General features: G+C 36.6%; 1 protein-coding gene across 5 annotated transcripts; it reads left to right on the forward strand.

Annotated features, from left to right (window-relative positions):
• The first annotated feature begins 4,442 nt into the window (after positions 1 to 4,442).
• Positions 4,443 to 14,626, forward strand: LOC122035196 (protein LHY-like). 5 transcript variants are annotated; one of them, XM_042594598.1, is made up of 8 exons: positions 4,443 to 4,589; positions 4,655 to 4,826; positions 4,899 to 5,036; positions 5,110 to 5,221; positions 5,430 to 5,491; positions 12,315 to 12,536; positions 12,624 to 13,970; positions 14,063 to 14,626. In XM_042594598.1, the coding sequence occupies exons 3-8, from the start codon at positions 4,995 to 4,997 to the stop codon at positions 14,387 to 14,389; spliced, it is 2,112 nt and encodes a 703-aa protein (XP_042450532.1). In that variant the 5' UTR covers positions 4,443 to 4,589; positions 4,655 to 4,826; positions 4,899 to 4,994; the 3' UTR covers positions 14,390 to 14,626. The 5 variants fall into 5 exon arrangements, with proteins under 5 accessions (XP_042450532.1, XP_042450534.1, XP_042450533.1 ...); XM_042594600.1 differs by having other exon boundaries at positions 12,642 to 13,970; XM_042594599.1 differs by having other exon boundaries at positions 4,658 to 4,826.
• The last annotated feature ends 3,706 nt before the right edge of the window (positions 14,627 to 18,332 follow it).

Below are 18,332 nucleotides of genomic sequence, written 5' to 3' on the forward strand. Positions count from 1 at the left end.
GTTACAAGAATGTTGAGATCCAACATCACCTTTGTGACTACTAATTGTGACTCTCACAATATATGATAATGTCCTTCTATCCTTGACATCTAGATTGATTAAATTGAGGCATAGACCGTGTCATCCTCTAATCAATCTATGTCTTGAACTCCAAGTAGACTCACTCTAATCAAATAAGCTCAATATCTTATATTGACTCATTTGGGCATGACCATGCACTTAGTGGTCTCACTCTATCAAGAATCATGATGTCACTCCCGTCATATAGAAGGGATAGATCCCATCTACATCACTCATATCCCTCCGCATAATTTGTTACATACCCAGTAATCGCCTTTATAGTCCACCCAGCTATGGGTGACGTTTGACGAAGCCAAAGTATGCAACTCCTTATGTAGGGAACCATGGTGACTTCAGGTACTAGGACTGATAGTCATACTAATAGTCACATGAGAAAGTATATGACACTCATATAAAGATCCATGATACTTTTTCATGGCGGGTCATTCAATATACATTCTTCAATGCATACCCATGTGTCAACTTGATATCTCTATATCCATGACTTGTGAGATTAAGTCATCGAGTTGACCTACATGCTAGTCTCGTCGCATTAACATTGTCCCTGAATGTTAATACTTGACTAAGAATGATTAAGAGTAGTGTTCTCTATATCATCTCATTATCGATTCAATCAATCGATTGATATTGATAAGAATCTTCTACTCAAGGACGTTATTATACATAGTTATTTGACACTAAAACAAAGTAAGTATAATAACTATAAAGAAATGCCTTTATAAATATATACGAATATGATACATCGAGTTCATACAACAATCATGAAATGATTGGCTCTAGGGCTCTCACTAACACAACTAATGTAGATGCTCGTTACACATAATAACCATGACTATCACTCATTTCACTTTGAAACTCTGGCCATTTTTTTTTTTGTATAGCTTAACCATTTGAATTTCCATTGGACAGTTTCTCTTAATCTTGGGAGGCTCATTCATATTAATATGGTCCGCAACTAACTCATTGTGTCTTTGATGTCTTAGTGCCCTATTGAAATAGGTGATAAAATCCATCAATACGTTCTTATTTGAAACATATCTCTTGAAAAAAGAATGTGAACTCTCAGATCTCTAACTACTTAACATTCTAGCGCAATATATATATATATATAGAGCCCACTTGTGCCGTAATTCATACATCAACGACAACCAATTAATTTCCTCCAGGTTATCATATTTGATAACCTCTTTTCATGAATTCTCAAATTCATTAGGTGCTGTAGAATTTGCAATGACATTCTTTATGCTTTGAGAGTAGCTTCAAAAAAATCAAAGGGTATTATTTATTTGGAAATTTATTCAGTATGTTCCACAAATAATATCGATGCACTATCTGAGGGAAAACATGGGCAATACTTTCATCATAGTAGAATCCTGATCAGTGATGATCACATTTGGTGCACCTTTAGGCATGACTTCTATGAAATTCTTAAGCAACCAAACAAAAGACTCAATTTTCTTATCACTTAACAATTGTTCGATAATGATGATTAACTCCTACCAATGGTATAAAAATCAGCCCATATTTATTGGTGTTATATGTCGTATCAAATATAACTACATCACCAAATACACTATATGCCCTCCTTGAAATATGATCCGCCCAAAAACACCTACCAAATTTGTTATTGAATCAATATCGCAATCAAAGAAAAAACCCCGAATTCTTCTCTTTCTTAGAGTTAAATAGCTCAATCAATATTTCGACATCGATACCCTTTTGTTCATCCCTTAGCTCTTTCTTGAAGTTTCTAATATCTCATTCTGTGCAACCTACATGCTCTAGGCCTCCATGCTCTATATCCAATAATCTTACTTGTTGACAGGTTGACACATTAGTCTCTAAAAACTGTTGAGTCAATGCTTTCTTTGCTGTCGAAACACTATGATATGAGCGTAGCAAATGCACCTTTATAGGAGCTGAGAGTGGATGATTATGACTTTTAATGAAGTTAGTGATAACCTAATTAAGTTCAGTTTGTTCCTTCACTAATGAAACTTTTAACTTACATCTAGTTCTAACTTCATCACGTGTTATTGTCATTTTGATTTTATCACCTTATGTCTGCATATTCCGTTAAACATCTGTATGCCTTTCTTTAAAGCATATAATTTTTTTTTTCAGACTACTTCATTAGTTTTCTTATTTTTCCAGCTATTGCTTATTCTTGCACTAAATCTGGCTTCTCATACATATTGATTATAGAATGAAAATATCTCCTTCAATGATGCAAATTTCATCCTAGTTTTTAGCTTTCGATCATCATCAACTTGGGGAATATATAATTGATCATCATAGAGATTTTCTTCCATTGATGCAGAATATCTAATTTAAAAAAATCGAGCAACAATACTAGTGGGAGCACAAATAGTATATTAGTTATTGGATAATTATAAGTCGAGCAATAATTTCTTGCTTGATTTTTTAAGCTCACTGCAATCAATCTCATCTAAAATGTAGTATACTTATAAATTTCTTTGTTCAGACAAGAAAGAAAAGAATTCTATAGAGATCAATGTGAATTACAAAATGATTATAATAATAATAATAATAATAATAATAATACAAAATTTAGAAGAAAAAAAATTACTTGATAATATTAGGTACGTTGGTGTTGTTTTTTAAAAACGAGTACCAACGTAATGGTGATAGTTTTGCAAAACTAGCACTAACATGGTGCTGATAATTTTACAAAACCAGCACCAACGTTATAATTGATATTTTACCATGTTTCTTGATTAATTTTGTAGTTGATTGATAGCAGGGCTTAGAAGCTAAAATTTTAAGTATCATTTGGAGGTTTCATATTCAATGGTTTTGTTGCTTTGGATGCATTATCTTTTTTTTTTTTTTTCAAATCACTACCACGTTGGTATTGGTTTTAAAAAACCAAAAAACTAACATCAACGTAGTGCTATTTTTTTTTAAAAAAAAATAGCACTAAGTTGGTGCTAATTTTGAAATACCAGCACCAATGTGGTGCTGGTCGATTGGTGCTGGTCGGTGTTGGTAGTTGGTGTTGGTTTTGAAAAACCAGCACCAATGTGGTGTTGGTCGTTGTTGATAGTTGGTGCTAATTTTGAAAGATCAATAATAAGTTGGTGCTGGTTTTAAAAGAAAAGTAACTCAACGTTTGTACTAGTCTTTCAAAGCCACCATGTTGGTGCTAGTTTTGAAAGAAAACCAGTTCAACGTTTGTGGTGGAACCTTAAAATCAACAATTAGAATTCATAAGGTCGATATGGAATGTGGATTCTGAAACACGAGAAGAAAAAGGAGAGAAGGGGATGTCCAGCTGTTTAGTTGTGAGTGAAAACCCTAACTCACTTAGCATGGGCTCAGTATAGTTGTGAGGGAAAACCCTAACTCACTTGGCGCTAGTTGAGAGTTGAAGAAGATGACCTGTATCTAGGGTTGGAAGTGGAGAAAGAGAGGAGTGAATTCACGGTGAAGAGGGTTTAGGACTTTCGTTTTAGGAGAGAGAGACGAGCAAAGGAAGAGAACGAGAACAAATAAGCCCGCGCGAAGGAAGAGAGAAATTAAAAAAAATCAAGTTTAGGTTGCGTTAGATGACCATGTTTGCTGTCACCCACGGTCATGTAAAAAAGGAGAAGAAGGATATGACCAACTGTTTAATTGTGAGTGCAAATTCTAACTCATTTGGTATGAGTTTAGTATAATTGTGAGTTAAAATCTTAACTCATTTAGTGCGAGTATATATATATATATATGAGAGAGAAGATATCCTGCGGCACACATCCGTGCGGTGGATCGATCCATTTTAACGCACAGGCGAGCTGAATCGATTCACTAATTGATCCAAGCACGTTGGATCGATCTAGCACGGATTTTAACGCGCGCCGTACCAAACCACACATATGCGTACCGCAGGATAAAATTTCCGTGTATATATATATATATATATATAGCGAATTACCATTTTTACCCTCACAAATCCCTCGCAGCTTGGACTGCCGACGATAGAAACAACCACTAGTTGGTCGCAGGTTCCGGATAAGAGAGCACAAGTGCCACGTGTAACGCGAGTAACGCACTTTGACAAAACGCCATGCACTTTCCGCCGCATTCTCGCAGTTTGCGCGATCGCCCGCATGCGGACGTCCTCGTCGTTCGACGTGAGGACCGTCCCTGAGCCGTCTGTCCGACGAAGGATCTATCTCCGCATAAGAACTTCTTCGTGCGGCGGCGCGCGCAAGCATCCTAACCACCAAATGGCTCCCACGTAGCAGGCACTCTCTGCTGCTGCTGTCAGCCACATAAAAAAACGGAATTATTAATTAAAAAAATAATTAATTAAACTTCTCCTCCATATATTTCATTTAAATTTCGTTTTCATTTATTTTTGCTGAGGGTTGAGGAAAGCCGCGAGAAAATTCGTGGCTGAGATTGCTCGGGAACCCGTCGAGGAGACTAGGCCGCCTCCGCTTACGGCCGCCGCTTCTTCCTTCTCCGGTCGCCATTGCCGTCGACCTCCTCTTCCATCCGAGGTAAGTCAACGCTTCGTCTCTCTTCCTCCCTCTAGGTTTCGTATCTGATTTACTCTAGTATGCAGAAGAGGCTTTTAGTGGGGATGGCTTAGTGCTCGTGATGCCCCATAGTTGTCGCCTGAGGTGTTTTCGAGCTTCTGCTACCTAAGGTTTCAGTTGTCGGCCCCTCTTTTGTTGTCGATCTCTTGTTTTCTTTTGGGTGTAGATCAAGGCGACTGGACTGATTGGGATCAGGAGGTAAGTCACTTTATTTCCTCTTATTTCGGAGTTCTTCTTGTGTGCTGTTAGATGACGGTGATGTGGCTTTAGTGAGACACTTGCTGCTCCAAATCGAGCATCTGGTTAGAGACATTGAGGGTGGATTTGTTTTTTGTTCGCGCTGCTTCATCGATTCGAGATAAGAGTATGGAAGGGAACTCCTCCGATGAAGAGTTGAGTGTTATTAAGGTCTGAGATCACAGACGTCTCAATTTGTATTTTTTCCCCCTTTGAATACATGCATAAAGGTCTTGTCATGTAGAAAAGGAAGCCATATACGATCACTAAGCAAAGGGAGAAGTGGACTCAGGAAGAGCACACCCGCTTTCTCGAAGCTTTGAAACTCTATGGGAGAGCATGGCAACGCATTGAAGGTTCGTGGATATTTGATCGTGATGGCATTTTACTGAATATAGCCTTTTCTCCCCTGATTTTTTTTCAAAGTCGAGTCCTAGTGTCCTTACTGCCGCATATCAAGTAGAAAGAATAACAAAAACATTGCTGTTATTTGTAGCAGTAAGTGGAAATTCATCACCGATTAATCTATCAACTTTTTTTCTTGGTTTATGGGGCTTGTTACAGAACATATTGGCACAAAGACGGCAGTACAAATTAGGAGTCATGCACAAAAGTTCTTCACTAAGGTCAGTTTCTTTTATACACATTCATAAGTGGAATCCACTGATTACTAATGTTTTAGGTTTCTTTTATAGAGGGGATATTTTGATGGTTGCTTAATTCAACTAGAAGGGTAATTTCTCTGTTGTTGCAGTTACTTCTTGAAAGACTTTACTTGTCTGGAAACTCTCTCTGATAGTGAAATTGTTCCACATGAGCCTGAATAATCATTCACTTACTCAAGAGTTGTAGTCAGTATGTACCATTTACACTGAAATTAATTTGGTTCTTTGCTCAGGCTACCAATTTTAAGATACTGGCCGGTTTGCCCCATCACTTTGCCTTAAATGTAGATCCGCCTTAAGCTTGCATGGTTGCTAGTCGATTTCATGTATATCTATCAATCTAAATTTGCTTGGATTCTTTACCTGCTAGTCTCAGGACACTTGAATCAAGCTTGAGAATCACGCTTGAGTTCTTACTATTGAAGTTTTTCTTAAAAATTTAGGTCACTTACATTTACGCACCATTAGGTTGAGAGATATTGCAAACTGAAAATTAAGTGTAAAGGAACTCCGACAAGCTAATTCTTAGTAAAATTCATGCTGTAATCTACTCTGGAAATTAGCTTGCAGAAATTGAAAGAAATAAGTTTTGAAAGGAATTTTGAAATTGAAAGGGTAAAATAGGAAGAAAAATAGTGATGGGTACAGTTTGGTAAAATCCAATTAATGGGGCATATGATTACAATTATTTTTGTTGTATCGCACTTAAAACCATTGTCTTTATCAAGATTCATAGTGGTCATATTTTGGTTTCTCAAAGCGTTTTTGTCAAAGATCAATTATCGATCACGCGATACTATTGATTTCATTGGACTACTTATTAAGTATTCTAGTTATTTATTTTTATTTTTATTACAAAGAAGGAATATTATCACATAAGTCTTATTTATCCGCTAGGTTTGCCATCACAAAGAAGGCATCTTGCCATTTCTTCTGCCACAGTATTCTTTTACTGGAGAAGAACTACTAAATCCAGAAGAGTTGACTATGATTTCTAGGTCAAGAGATGGTGCTTATAAATATCTTGCATAGATCATTCTGCCTTTTAAGGACATACCTAGTCACTGAATCTTGTCATATAATATTAAACAGACTATAGTATGTGCTCTCAGAGGGCCTTTCTCTTTGATCATACTTAGAAGGCATCATTAACCAGATATATAGTCAATTCATGGGCAATCATTTTGAAAGAGAGAAAACAGGAGCCACGGTACTTATAAGATGCAGTGTTCCCATGTTGAATATAATTTACAGGTAAGTTTTAACATTATCCATATAAATTTTTCTTTAATTTTCTTCTTTTATGATGTTTTCTCTTAATTATCAACATGCAAGTTATGTCTATTTTTTTGCGACCGTCTTTATTAATTTCTTTGGTGGTTACTACCTTAATGTTTGCCACATGCCTTGATTTGTTGGGTGCTTGGCAGAAATGCTCGTCTTCTTGCATCTTACATGCACTGTTATCAACTTGTAAATAAACACACTTCACATAATACATTTTAGCTGTCAGTTTGTATATATAGATCTAAGAGGAAGATTATTAAGATCATTATTAGTTTCAAGGGTTCTGAAAATATTTTAAGGCCAAATTTTCAATCTGGGCTTGGGCATACCGCATACGTATACTACAACAACAACCACTAAGACTTATGCCACTAGGTGGGTTGGTTATATGGATCATTCTACATCATTAGGCTCTATCCCTACTATATCATCATCTATACTTAACTAAATTTTATCTTGTTTTATTATTGCAAACCAAGTCTTTTTTGGTCTTCCTCATTTTATGTGCGTATTGGTTTCATATCGCATAACTGGAGCATTTATTGACTGTTTAAGTACATGTCTGTACCATCTTAAACGCGTCTCTCAAATTTTTCACTCTATAGATACAACTCCGACTTTCTCTCTAATGCTCTCATTTCTTATTCTGTTCATCTTGGTATGTCCACACATCTATCTTAACATTCTCATATCTTCAACTCTCATTTTCTGCTTATGCTCAAGTCATAACTCAACATTCGTCATATAACATAGCAGGTCTAACCGTCATTTTGTAAAATTTTTCTTTAAGTTTTGGAGGTACTTTATAATCACATAAAACACCTTACGCTCTATTGTGATTACAAGCTTGCAACATTTTAACACATAGGATAGTACTTATATTTTAAGCAATTTTTATTCTAAAATGTAATTTTCTTATTTGCATTTAGTATTTTCCTATTATTTAATTTTTTTTGTTATATTTATTATAAAGTTGTAAATATGAGCTTGTGCATTGTTGGTTTCCTATGGTGTCAGGATTGGAAAAAAATCTTGGGAACCTGAAAATATCCTAATTGTTTGAACAAAAAAAGGAATGGAAGATACCTCTTTTTGAGAAAAAAAAACCCAAATAGGGTTTCTTTAGAATGATTTTTTAAAAATAACCTTGACTGTTGTTGAAATCTCATAGGTCATTGAAGTTGGCCAAACCTTGTCGGAGTTCACCGCTAATTGTCGGTTTAAGTTTCACTAAAGTAACTTATTGATTGGAGAAATTTATTATGTTAAATAGAAACTGAAAATGTTCTCCTTTATGAGATTTGAATCCTTGATCTCTTGAGAAGTAAAATCCTCCCTCTACCAACTTAACACATCTTTAAAATGGATTGTAAAACACTATAACTTTGGTTTGCACAAAAGTGACCTTTGCCAGAACATAGTTTTGTACAAATCATTTAGTCTAAACATGATTTTATGCCATAGAGATATCAATTGGCTTTAATTTTTATATGTAAGAATCAGTAGGCCTCACTAATGATGTGTTTAATGTTTTCACATTTTTGGCACTATGGTAAGTGCAAAATACATGGTTTTATTCCCAAGTAACTTTATGTAGACATTCTTACACCTTACTAATAAAATTTAGTTTGCAAAATGACAAAGTAATAAAGACATAATAATTTTTTACATGGAACTTATAATTTAATAGTAAAACTAAAAAAAATGATGTTTAGATGTAAATTCTGTTCAACCAAAACCAAGTCAATAATTTTAATTTGATTTTAATTTTGTTCAACCAAACCCCGCCATAGCCGGTCCCAAGCCCGGTTGAGAAAGGGCGAGGGTTACGCGTTAGGTTGCTAGCCAGCGTGGACTTTCAGATAAATATTCAATGAATGAATTCATCAAATTATTGTGTTAATGCTAGAATGTTCTCCGAAAGGAACGCGTTGCAGGATCTGACTGTAATAGGGTTGGCAAGGACCGTTACATTTCCATGAGAACTCGAATGTAGTGCTAAATATGCAAGAGTTCACGTTGTAGGGTTTGACTGGAATGTATCAATAAGGACCACTATATCTCCATGAGAACTTGGGTGTAGTGTTAAATATACAAGAGTTCTCATACGGGGAAAACAAATATTATAGAAAAATTAATAGTTTAAGATTTGGAACATGGAATATAAAAACGTTCTCTAGTAAAGCAATGGAGGTAGTCAATACGATAATTAGGAGAAGAATTAATATTTTATGTGTACAAGAGACAATGGGTAGGAGAGAAGATAAAAATGATAGATAATCAAGATTTTAAGTTATGGTACACAGGAAAGAGTAAATAAAAAATGGAGTAGATATTGTTGTCAATAATTCGCTAAAGGACAAAGTAGTAGAAGTAGTTAGAAAGGGGATATGATTATAGCTCTCAAGATAGTAGTGGCGAAAGAAGCTATTAATGTAATTAACATATATGCACCTTAAATAGGATTAGATGAACATACCAAATCTAGATTTTTGGACAATCTAGATGATATGTTACAAAATATTCCGCCAACTGATATGATTTTAATAGGAGGAGATCTAAATGGGCATGTAGAAGTGAAATAAGGAATATTATAGGGTATACGAGATTATGAGTTTGGAACAAAAAATGAAGAAGGGAAAATTATATTGAATTTTGCGATAGCATATACTTTATATTAGCTAATACATTTTTAAGAAAAAAGAATAACACTTAGTCATGTTCAAAAGTAGAAATAATAAATCGCAAATTGACTTTCTTATAGTCAGGAAGAATGATAAAAAAATTTGTAAAAATTGCAAGGTCATTTCTCGAGAAAATTTAACTACCCATCATAGGTTAGTAGTGTTCGATATATATCTCAAATATAGTATCAATAGAAGGAAAATATGCACGACTCCTATAATTAAATGGTGGAAGTTAAAGAAGGGGAAGAAAAACATAGTTAAGGATTGAGTATGATTACGAGTAAAAAAATAGTAGCCAAGAGTGTACTTGATGAGTCAAAGGGACGTGCATTACCAAGTAAAAAAATTTTGGTGGTGGAATGATAAAGTACATGAAAAAGTTAAGAAAAATGAATAGCTTATAAGAAATTATATATTTTTAAGAACGAGAAAAACTTAAAACAATATACAGTAATTAAGAAAGAGGCAAAAAAAAATAGTGAATGAAATTAAGAATGAAACTTTTAAATGTTTGTATCGAATATTGGATACAAAAGAAGAAAGAAACATTTATATAATAGCTAAAATGAGAAAGAGGAAGATAAGAGATCTTATTGAAATAAGATGTATTAAAGCTGAATGTAATAGGGTACTAGTAAATAACGAGGAAATAAAAGAACGATGGAAGAGGTATTTTCATCAACTTTTTAATAAACGTTTAGATGACTAACTTAATTTAAGTAATTTAAGTAAGTCAAATACAACAACAACTAAGTTTTATCCCATTAGGTGGGGTCGGCCAATTTAAGTAAGTCAAATAAGTATAGAAATTTAAATTTTTATCATATAATTCAAACTTAATAGAAATAAGACTAACAAAGAAGATAACGGTGATCGAAAATCAATCTGGATTTATACCTGGAGGTCGACAATAGAAGCTATGCAACTAATTGAAAAGTAAGCAAGACTTACACATAGTATTCATCGACCTAAAAAAACTTATGATAGAGTTCCAAAGAAAATTATATAGAAATGCTAAAAAAGAAAGTTGTTAGTATAGCGTATATTGAACTAATTAAAGATATATATGAGAATGTAATGACAAGTGTGAAGACTTTAGGTGGATTAACTGAAGCGTTTCCCATAAAAATAGAGTTATATCAAGGATCAGCTCTAAGTCCCTATCTTTTTACACTAGTCATGAATAAACTTACTGGACACATCCAAGATACAGTACCATGATACATAAAATTTACAGATATTGTTTTGATAAACGAGACACGTGAAGGAGTAAATGATAAACTTAAATTTTAGCGGGAAATGGAGGGGAGTGTCATATATTATTTGTGATCATAAAGTATCTATAAAACTTAAAGGAAAGTTTTACAAAACAATGGTTAGACCTACTATGTTATATGGAACTAAATATTGAGCTATAACGCAAGCACATGAGCAAAAGATGAGAGTTGTAGAGATAAGGATGTTAAGGTGGATGTGCGAACATACATACAAGAATAGACAGAACAAGAAATTAAAATATTAGAGAGAAAGTCGGATTGCGCCTATTGAGGAAAAATTCTAGGAGACACGTTTAAAATAGTACGGATATGTACTTAGACGATCAATGAATGCTCCAGTTAATTCAAAAGAAAAATATTGGACTGATTTAATCTGGTTTGGTAGACCCTAATATACACTCCAAGTGTTGTCCGGTGAGATGTGGAGATATTTTCATATGAGAATGGATGTTCATATACCTTTTGGCACATAATAGATTTTGCATTTTTATAGTGCCAACAAAAATATGGAAATATTGAAAATTAAGCTAGTGAGATTGTGATGCCTACTAATGGAATCAAAACCCAACAGGTATCTCTGTTGTACCATCAAAATATGGTTTTGCACTTTCCTAACACTGTAAGAATGTTACTAGAAATGTTATTAGTAAAGTTATAGTGATGTCTACACAGAGAATGAAAGCTAATAAATACTTATATGACACTGACCATTTTTAAGTGCCAAAAAATTTCTATATATTTGAAATATGATTAGTTAGGACTTAGGAGTGAGATGTAGCAATACTTGAATATGAGAATGCAAGCTAATGAATATCTTTTTGGTATAAAATTATATTTTGAACTTATGATTTTTCAGAAAATATGTTTGGGCAACAATTATGTATGTTGATTTGTTGTACCTTATAATTAGATGATGTAATTTGCTAAGTGCATAGAAGGTGAGAGCTGGTACTCAGAGGTGAAACATATAAACTCGCCAAAATCACCATAGGGTATAATCTGGTATTTGAGATCAATTTAAATGGCTCATATATCCACAAATTTCTATTATAGGGTACCTATCATCATCCATAGTGCAGTCTCCAGGACCCTTGGTAGAGATTTTTCACAACATACTCGATTCAAACCTTTTAAAGAGGAGACTTCAGGCTCTTCTTGGAGAAAAAAAAGGCCTGGTAGGGCTTTTTGCATTAAAATTTGTTGGTTTGATTTCAGACTTAGGTCTTGCTTCAACAAGATATATTGGCCCAACTCACATCAAGCTTTGTATATCCAATGATTGGCTCTATATGGGCGACCTCCATGGCTAGCATGGTCCAATCTAGGCAATTGAACTTGGAGACGAACTACTGTGTTACTACATGCCTTTCTATTTTTGGCAGACAACTCAATTCCTACAATTCCAAATTGCGTGGTTATTTTTATCTCTCCTATAGCACTTTTTGTTCATAGTAAAGAAATATAGATTTTGGGTTCTAAACAGTTGATAGAAAAAAAAAAACAAGACTACGGCTAAACCAAGTAAAATTACAGCTTGAAAAAGAAGCAGTTGAGAAAGGTATTGCCCCAGGACAAGTTCATGATATAGATATACCTCCTCCAAGACCTAAAAGAAAATCAAGCAGTCCATATCCAAGAAAGTCCAGCATTGGCACTCTCGCTTTGGAAGAAGCAATGAGCAGAAAACCAGAAAAATCAATGCCTCTCCTTGGCGAAAATCAAGTAATAGACATCAAAAGTGATTCTTCTGGAGAGGTAACCACTTGTTTTTCTAGGTTTTCATGAAATTAATAGATCTGTGCATTTTCCAAAACTTAAATATTTGTTAGCTGCTTTGATTAGAAGTTAATGGCAATACAGAAATTATCAAGAAAAAGGATTTCAGAAGATGCCAATTGCTCAGAAGTTGTTAATGCATTTAAAGATGCAAAATCTAATTCCATCTCTTCTTTAAACAAGATCTCTTCCAGCCATAGTGCATTTATTGAATTCTTGCCAACTACTAAGGAGATAATGGCGGAGAAGATTGCAACTAACAAGTCTTCAGCTCCTCTTGAAAATAGTAAATCTTTTATAGAAGAAGAAACTGAAGGACGCCTAAGAAAGTTTTCACAGCAGCAAAGCAATTTGGGTCTAGAAGATGAAGGAAAAACATCAAAACTTGAAGGGCTGACAATACTAGATTCATCTAAAGGTGATCAAACCAATGCAAATAAGTCTACTATGCATGTTAGCAATTGTAGACAGAGCATGCAAATTGATGCATCTGATAGCCAGAACCCTTTTTCACTAACTGACCAAGTAGGTGACGAAGCAAATGGAAGCCTGGCTTCTACTATACCAGTCCAGGATGCATCGACAATCAGTTATTTTCATCAGCCGCATACAGCCTCTGTACCTCTTACCCATCTCCACGATGATCAAGATGTGTATAGGTCATTCTTCAACTCATCCACATTTCCAAGTCTTATTGTTTCTACCTTGCTACAAAATCCAGCAGTTCATGCTGCAGCAAACCTTGCCGCATCATTCTGCCCATCTACAGTGCTTCCTTCAACCCAGTATATCCCAGAAGCTCATAATGCACATATGAATCCAACTCCAAGCTTGGAGGCTATAGCTGCTGCTACAGTTTCTGCTGCAGCTGCTTGGTGGGCAACTCAGGGTCTATTGCCGTGTTTTCCTCCTCTTGCTGGTTTTGCATTTTCTCCTCCAAACATAAATGTTCCCTGTACAGGCATATCACTTCCAGTTCATGTTACAGCTGATGACAATTTTCCAAAAGAGATGCAGCAAATTGAAGATCAACATAAGTCTGAGGCTATAAAACCTCAGCATGCCTCTTCTAAATCAATGTCATCGTCTTCTTCTGGCTCTGATGATTGTGATGGAAGAGATGAGATTTCTAAGGAACTTAAAGACACTGGATCCAGCAAGATAAAGACATTAGCAGCTCACAGATCTTCTGATTTAGATAAGGCTATGAATCAGAAGAAAGTGGATCGCTCTTCTTGTGGATCCAATACGGCATCAAGTAGTGAAGTAGAAACATACACCATGGAGAAGAAACATGAAAAAGTGAATGACGAGGGGAAAAAAGACTACGACAATTTTTCAAAATGTGGGTTCAACAATTACAGGCTCAGAAGTAGCGGAAGTTTAAATGAATCCTTGAAGGTCTCTTCAGAGGTTGTAATATGATAATTTCTTGTTAACCCCATTAATCAATTGGACATTCAAGTATGTATCACTAAATATCTACTATATCTTGTTTTTGTTAGGGTCGACTAGCCTTCCAAGCATTGTTTGATCGAGAAGTACTTCCACAAAGTTTTTCACCTCCACAAACTGAGAAAGCTACCACTTTGAGAAAGAAGGAAACCAGTGAATCAAAAGTTAATCACAAGAACACCGTATGTTGTTCAACTAATCTGAACCAACAAGGCGACAAGTCAAAGGAAGAAATGTATATAGTACATGAAAAGCGCAAGGTTCATCAATCAGGGTTTAAGCCTTATAGGAGGTGTTCAGTAGAAGCTGAAAGCAACGCATTAGCTGAAGGAGCTGGTAGCAAAAGGATTCGTCTGCAAGGAGAAGCTTCCTCTTGACTACATGCTCACAAAGAATCGTTCGTCTTCTCCTATGTTGTTCTATGATTTCACAGATGGTACCATAAAATTTTAGAACTCATCTAATTATATTCTTAATTCATCCAGCAGACCTCCCACTTGGTAAACTACTCAAGAACCTGTATTTAAGCAAACTAAACTAAACTAAATAATTTTTTTCAATGCTGTTTGTGACATGGTCAAATTGAAATTATATAACGGCAAGTGCTTGTTCTAGCCAAGTGTAGACCATGGATATGCTTCTCTGCTGAATGAAGACAGATGATCTACACACCTTGCCAGCTCAGCTCAGGAGAATTGTTGGCAGTCCATCCGAACCTCCTTGTGATACTCTCAATTATGAGGTAAGTCAACTTCTGCCGCTGCATTTTAATCCGCTTGGAGTTCCTGTTTCTACTGCCATTGACTGGCCACTCCCTTTGATCTCCTTGGTGCACCATTACAACAAAAACAAATTATGTTGTTTTTGGAAGTAGTAGTTGACACAGGATGTAACGAGCGGACCTAGAAGATGACATGATGATCAAAGTTAAAATGACAAGACGGTCAAAGTAAAAGTGACGTGACGGTTAAAGTTAAGATGACGTAGCGGTCAAAATCAAGGGAAGAGAACATTTTCCACCTGGCTTGATTGTTTGTTCAATGTTAAAGCTTTCAGGTTTAGCCCGATCGGATTACAAGTCATTCGGGAGAGGGACGATTGATCCTTAAGCCGGTCGAACATAAGGGGTTTAGGGCTTTGCTCTTGAACTGAAAAGATAGTGTGTCTGATCGGATTAAAAACGACTGGCCTTATAGGTAAGCCGGAATGTCTGACCCACCTCGCAATCAACTAGCCATAGGTCTGGTCAGAATAATAGTTGGTCTTCTCAATTCTCACAAATCTCTCTCTATGCATCCCGATCAAATAAAAGGTCGGTCGGGCTTAAGACACTTAGCCTCATAAATATCTCTATGCATGTTCAGCCAAATAAAAGAACAGTCGGACTTAAGATACTTAGTCACACAAATCTCTCTATGCATGCCTGACCAGATAAAAGGTCAGTCGGACGTAAGACACTCAACTTCATATTGATTCCCAAATGTATTTTTAGCACGCACAATTCGTTATATGACTTTCTGAATGAACTTCCAGTATGCCTAATGCAATATATTATTTTCCGAATGAATTTCTAATAGCATTCAATACATAATAAAGCAGTTTAATGTAAGGACAGACATAAAGACGACCTACATTATAGGTCGAGCAGAATGTACTTAGCTGATATCATGATTAGAGAATCCTAACAACCTGTCAGATTAACAACTATGTGTTAAAGAATATTTTCTGGAACCTTCTTTAGAGATCATCATATTTCTCATTAGTAGACTATTTATGACAACATATTACTTCAACAACCTTAGCAACGACATAAGCTATAAACAACAAAAAGGTATACATATAAGTAAACGGAAGATTCCTTGCACAATTATTGCATATTGCCTAGGATGTACACTTTCCTTTACCTAACAACCTCTGACACACTTCGTCACCTCATGATTGTGGAGGTTATGAGAGGTGGTATATAAAGGGGGTCCTCTCCGTTGGGAAGATACATTCTTTGAACATCTGAAGCTTACTCTCGCGCGCACGTTCTTTACGGTTCTTCATTCACCCGTCCGGAATTGTACTAACTTAAGTGTCGAAGGACCTTCGCTAGGGACTCCCCTCCCCGATTTTTGAGCGCTGATGTTTTGTTTGCTCGTTTCCGTGTGCGCAGTATCGAAAAGAAGCCTCTCTATGGAGTAAAAAGTCTTCTCTTAGTTAACGACCAAGCCACCATAACCAGCGCGCCATCTTTGCAGTTTTTAGATATGATCAAATTTGGCACCGTTTGTGGGAACTTTTGTCTGAATCTGAAGATCAGAGATGGAAGAAGCTGAATGACCCACCATCGTCACCTTAACACAAGAAGATCTAGAGATGCTCATCAACGCCCGAGCACAGAAACTAGCACAGCAGCAACAACAAGTAGCTACTGGTGGCACGCTGTCACCACCTAATCTCATAGCATCTACAATAGCACATCAAAGGGAAAGAGGAGCTTGGGATGAAGTCCCCGCCCATTTACCTCACGCACCTCATTCACCAATCTTGCATCATCGAGCGCTCTTCCGTATGCCACCCGAGTACATGGGCTAAGAAGGACTACATCAAGAATCTTCTGGAGAAGCACCTGTCTGAAACGGGCGCAAGGGAAAGGCCCCTACAACATGTAGCTCTCCTGAGCAGATTAGCACCCTGCTCTCTCAAGGGGTGCTAGAAGATAAGCTGTCAAAACATTATTAGCCCTTGATAATAGGTGAATACTTAGGGTCAACTGACTCTAAGGACCACCTCCTTAAATTTGAGAATGCTGCCCTCCTGCATTAACATACAAACTGTGTAAAGTACCGAGTGTTCCTTACCACACTGATCGGTTCGACACAAAGATAGTTTAAGTGATTGCCGGCAGACTCCATCCATTGTTTCAGGGATTTCTGCAAGATTTTTCTTCATCATTTCGCCAATTGTAAAATACCAGAAAATAGAGAAATATTAATAAGGGAATTTTCCGTAATTTTTGGAAATTTTTCGGGAATTTTTCGGAGCTCGTACGAACGAGTTAACGGGGATGGAAACAGGGCCGGGAAAATCCTGTTTTGGGCTACCCATTTAAGTGAGGAATTGTTTATATTTATAATTCCTTTTTTCCGTTTCTTTTTCTTTTTATTTCTTTATTTCTTCTCTTCCTCGCCGAAAACCTGCGAGCCCGAGCCCTTTTCTCCCCGACGCCGCCCGCGCCCTCTCCGAGCCCTAACCGCCGGCTGTGGCGGTTTCTCTCTTCATCTCCTCCTCTTCTCGGTGAAGCCGAAACCCTAATCACCCCTCGGTGCCCTAGCCGAGCTCACCGACGCCGCTGCCTCCCTTTTCCCTCTCTGGATCACGGCCAACAGGGGCTCGCCGGAAGTCTGATCTCTGCCCACTGACGCCGGCCATCTTCCTCTTCATCATTTCTTCCGAGCCGCACACCGCCGGCCGCTTATCCTCAGCAAAACAGCATCGCCACACCTTTGCCAGTGCCGAGCCGTCCAATTCTGTGCCTATTTTGGGTTCACAGTCGGCCCGATCACTGCCGACCTCGCGCATCACAGCAGAACAATCCCTCACTGGTCTCTTTCGATCTGCCCTCTTCTGTGCTTAGTTTGGATCCACCTGGTCGCCGGTGCCGATCACCAGCAGAGCCGACACAAGGAATTGGGTAAGACATTTTGATTTTTTTTTATAGGTTTGTTGAGGTTTGGATGCAAAGTGTGTACATTAAGTGAGGATTGACTCAATTACAGGATTGGGGCTGTTTAATCTGTGCAGCTTGAGTAGTGAATGATTAGTTGTTTGTTTCAGGTGATGGATCATGATTTGAGTTTTATGCTCAAGGGTTAATGTGTTGATTTTGATCCAGAGTGCAGATTTGGGAAATCAACAACTTCACCTTGTCAGTTTGCAACGACCGGCATCACACTCTTCGGCTGTGAGTCATTAGAAGTGGTTGTGAATTGAGGTAAGAAGTAGAGGGTTGTATTCGTGTTGTAGATTGAGTTGGAATTAAGAATAGATTGTTATGTGTTGATTAGGGTTCATTAATTGTGTTGGAAGGATTAGTTGGATCCAATTTAGAATTTCTTTAATTGGATTAGAATGTAGTTTGGCTAATTGTGGTATTATAGAAATAGCTAAACTAGACATTATGTTTGATATACAGGACCTTGACGCGAGACGAGTATCTCGACGTCGGATTTGGACTGATTGGACTTTTCCTATTGGAGGCGGGTACTTTTGACTTTTTGTCTTTGATATGCTTAGTAATGAAATTAACATATTGCATCAATTGTGTTTCTTATC

The sequence above is a fragment of the Zingiber officinale genome, chromosome 11B, assembly GCF_018446385.1.
Source record: "Zingiber officinale cultivar Zhangliang chromosome 11B, Zo_v1.1, whole genome shotgun sequence".
Lineage (NCBI taxonomy): Eukaryota > Viridiplantae > Streptophyta > Magnoliopsida > Zingiberales > Zingiberaceae > Zingiber > Zingiber officinale.

Coding starts and splice junctions, on each gene's coding strand:
- LOC122035196 (XM_042594598.1), top strand. CDS start 4,995: ATGGAAGGGAACTCCTCCGATGAAGAGTTGAGTGTTATTAAG. Junction 5,492..12,314: donor CACAAAAGTTCTTCACTAAG/GTCAGTTTCTTT, acceptor GTAAAATTACAG/CTTGAAAAAGAAGCAGTTGA. Junction 12,537..12,623: donor AAAGTGATTCTTCTGGAGAG/GTAACCACTTGT, acceptor TGCTTTGATTAG/AAGTTAATGGCAATACAGAA.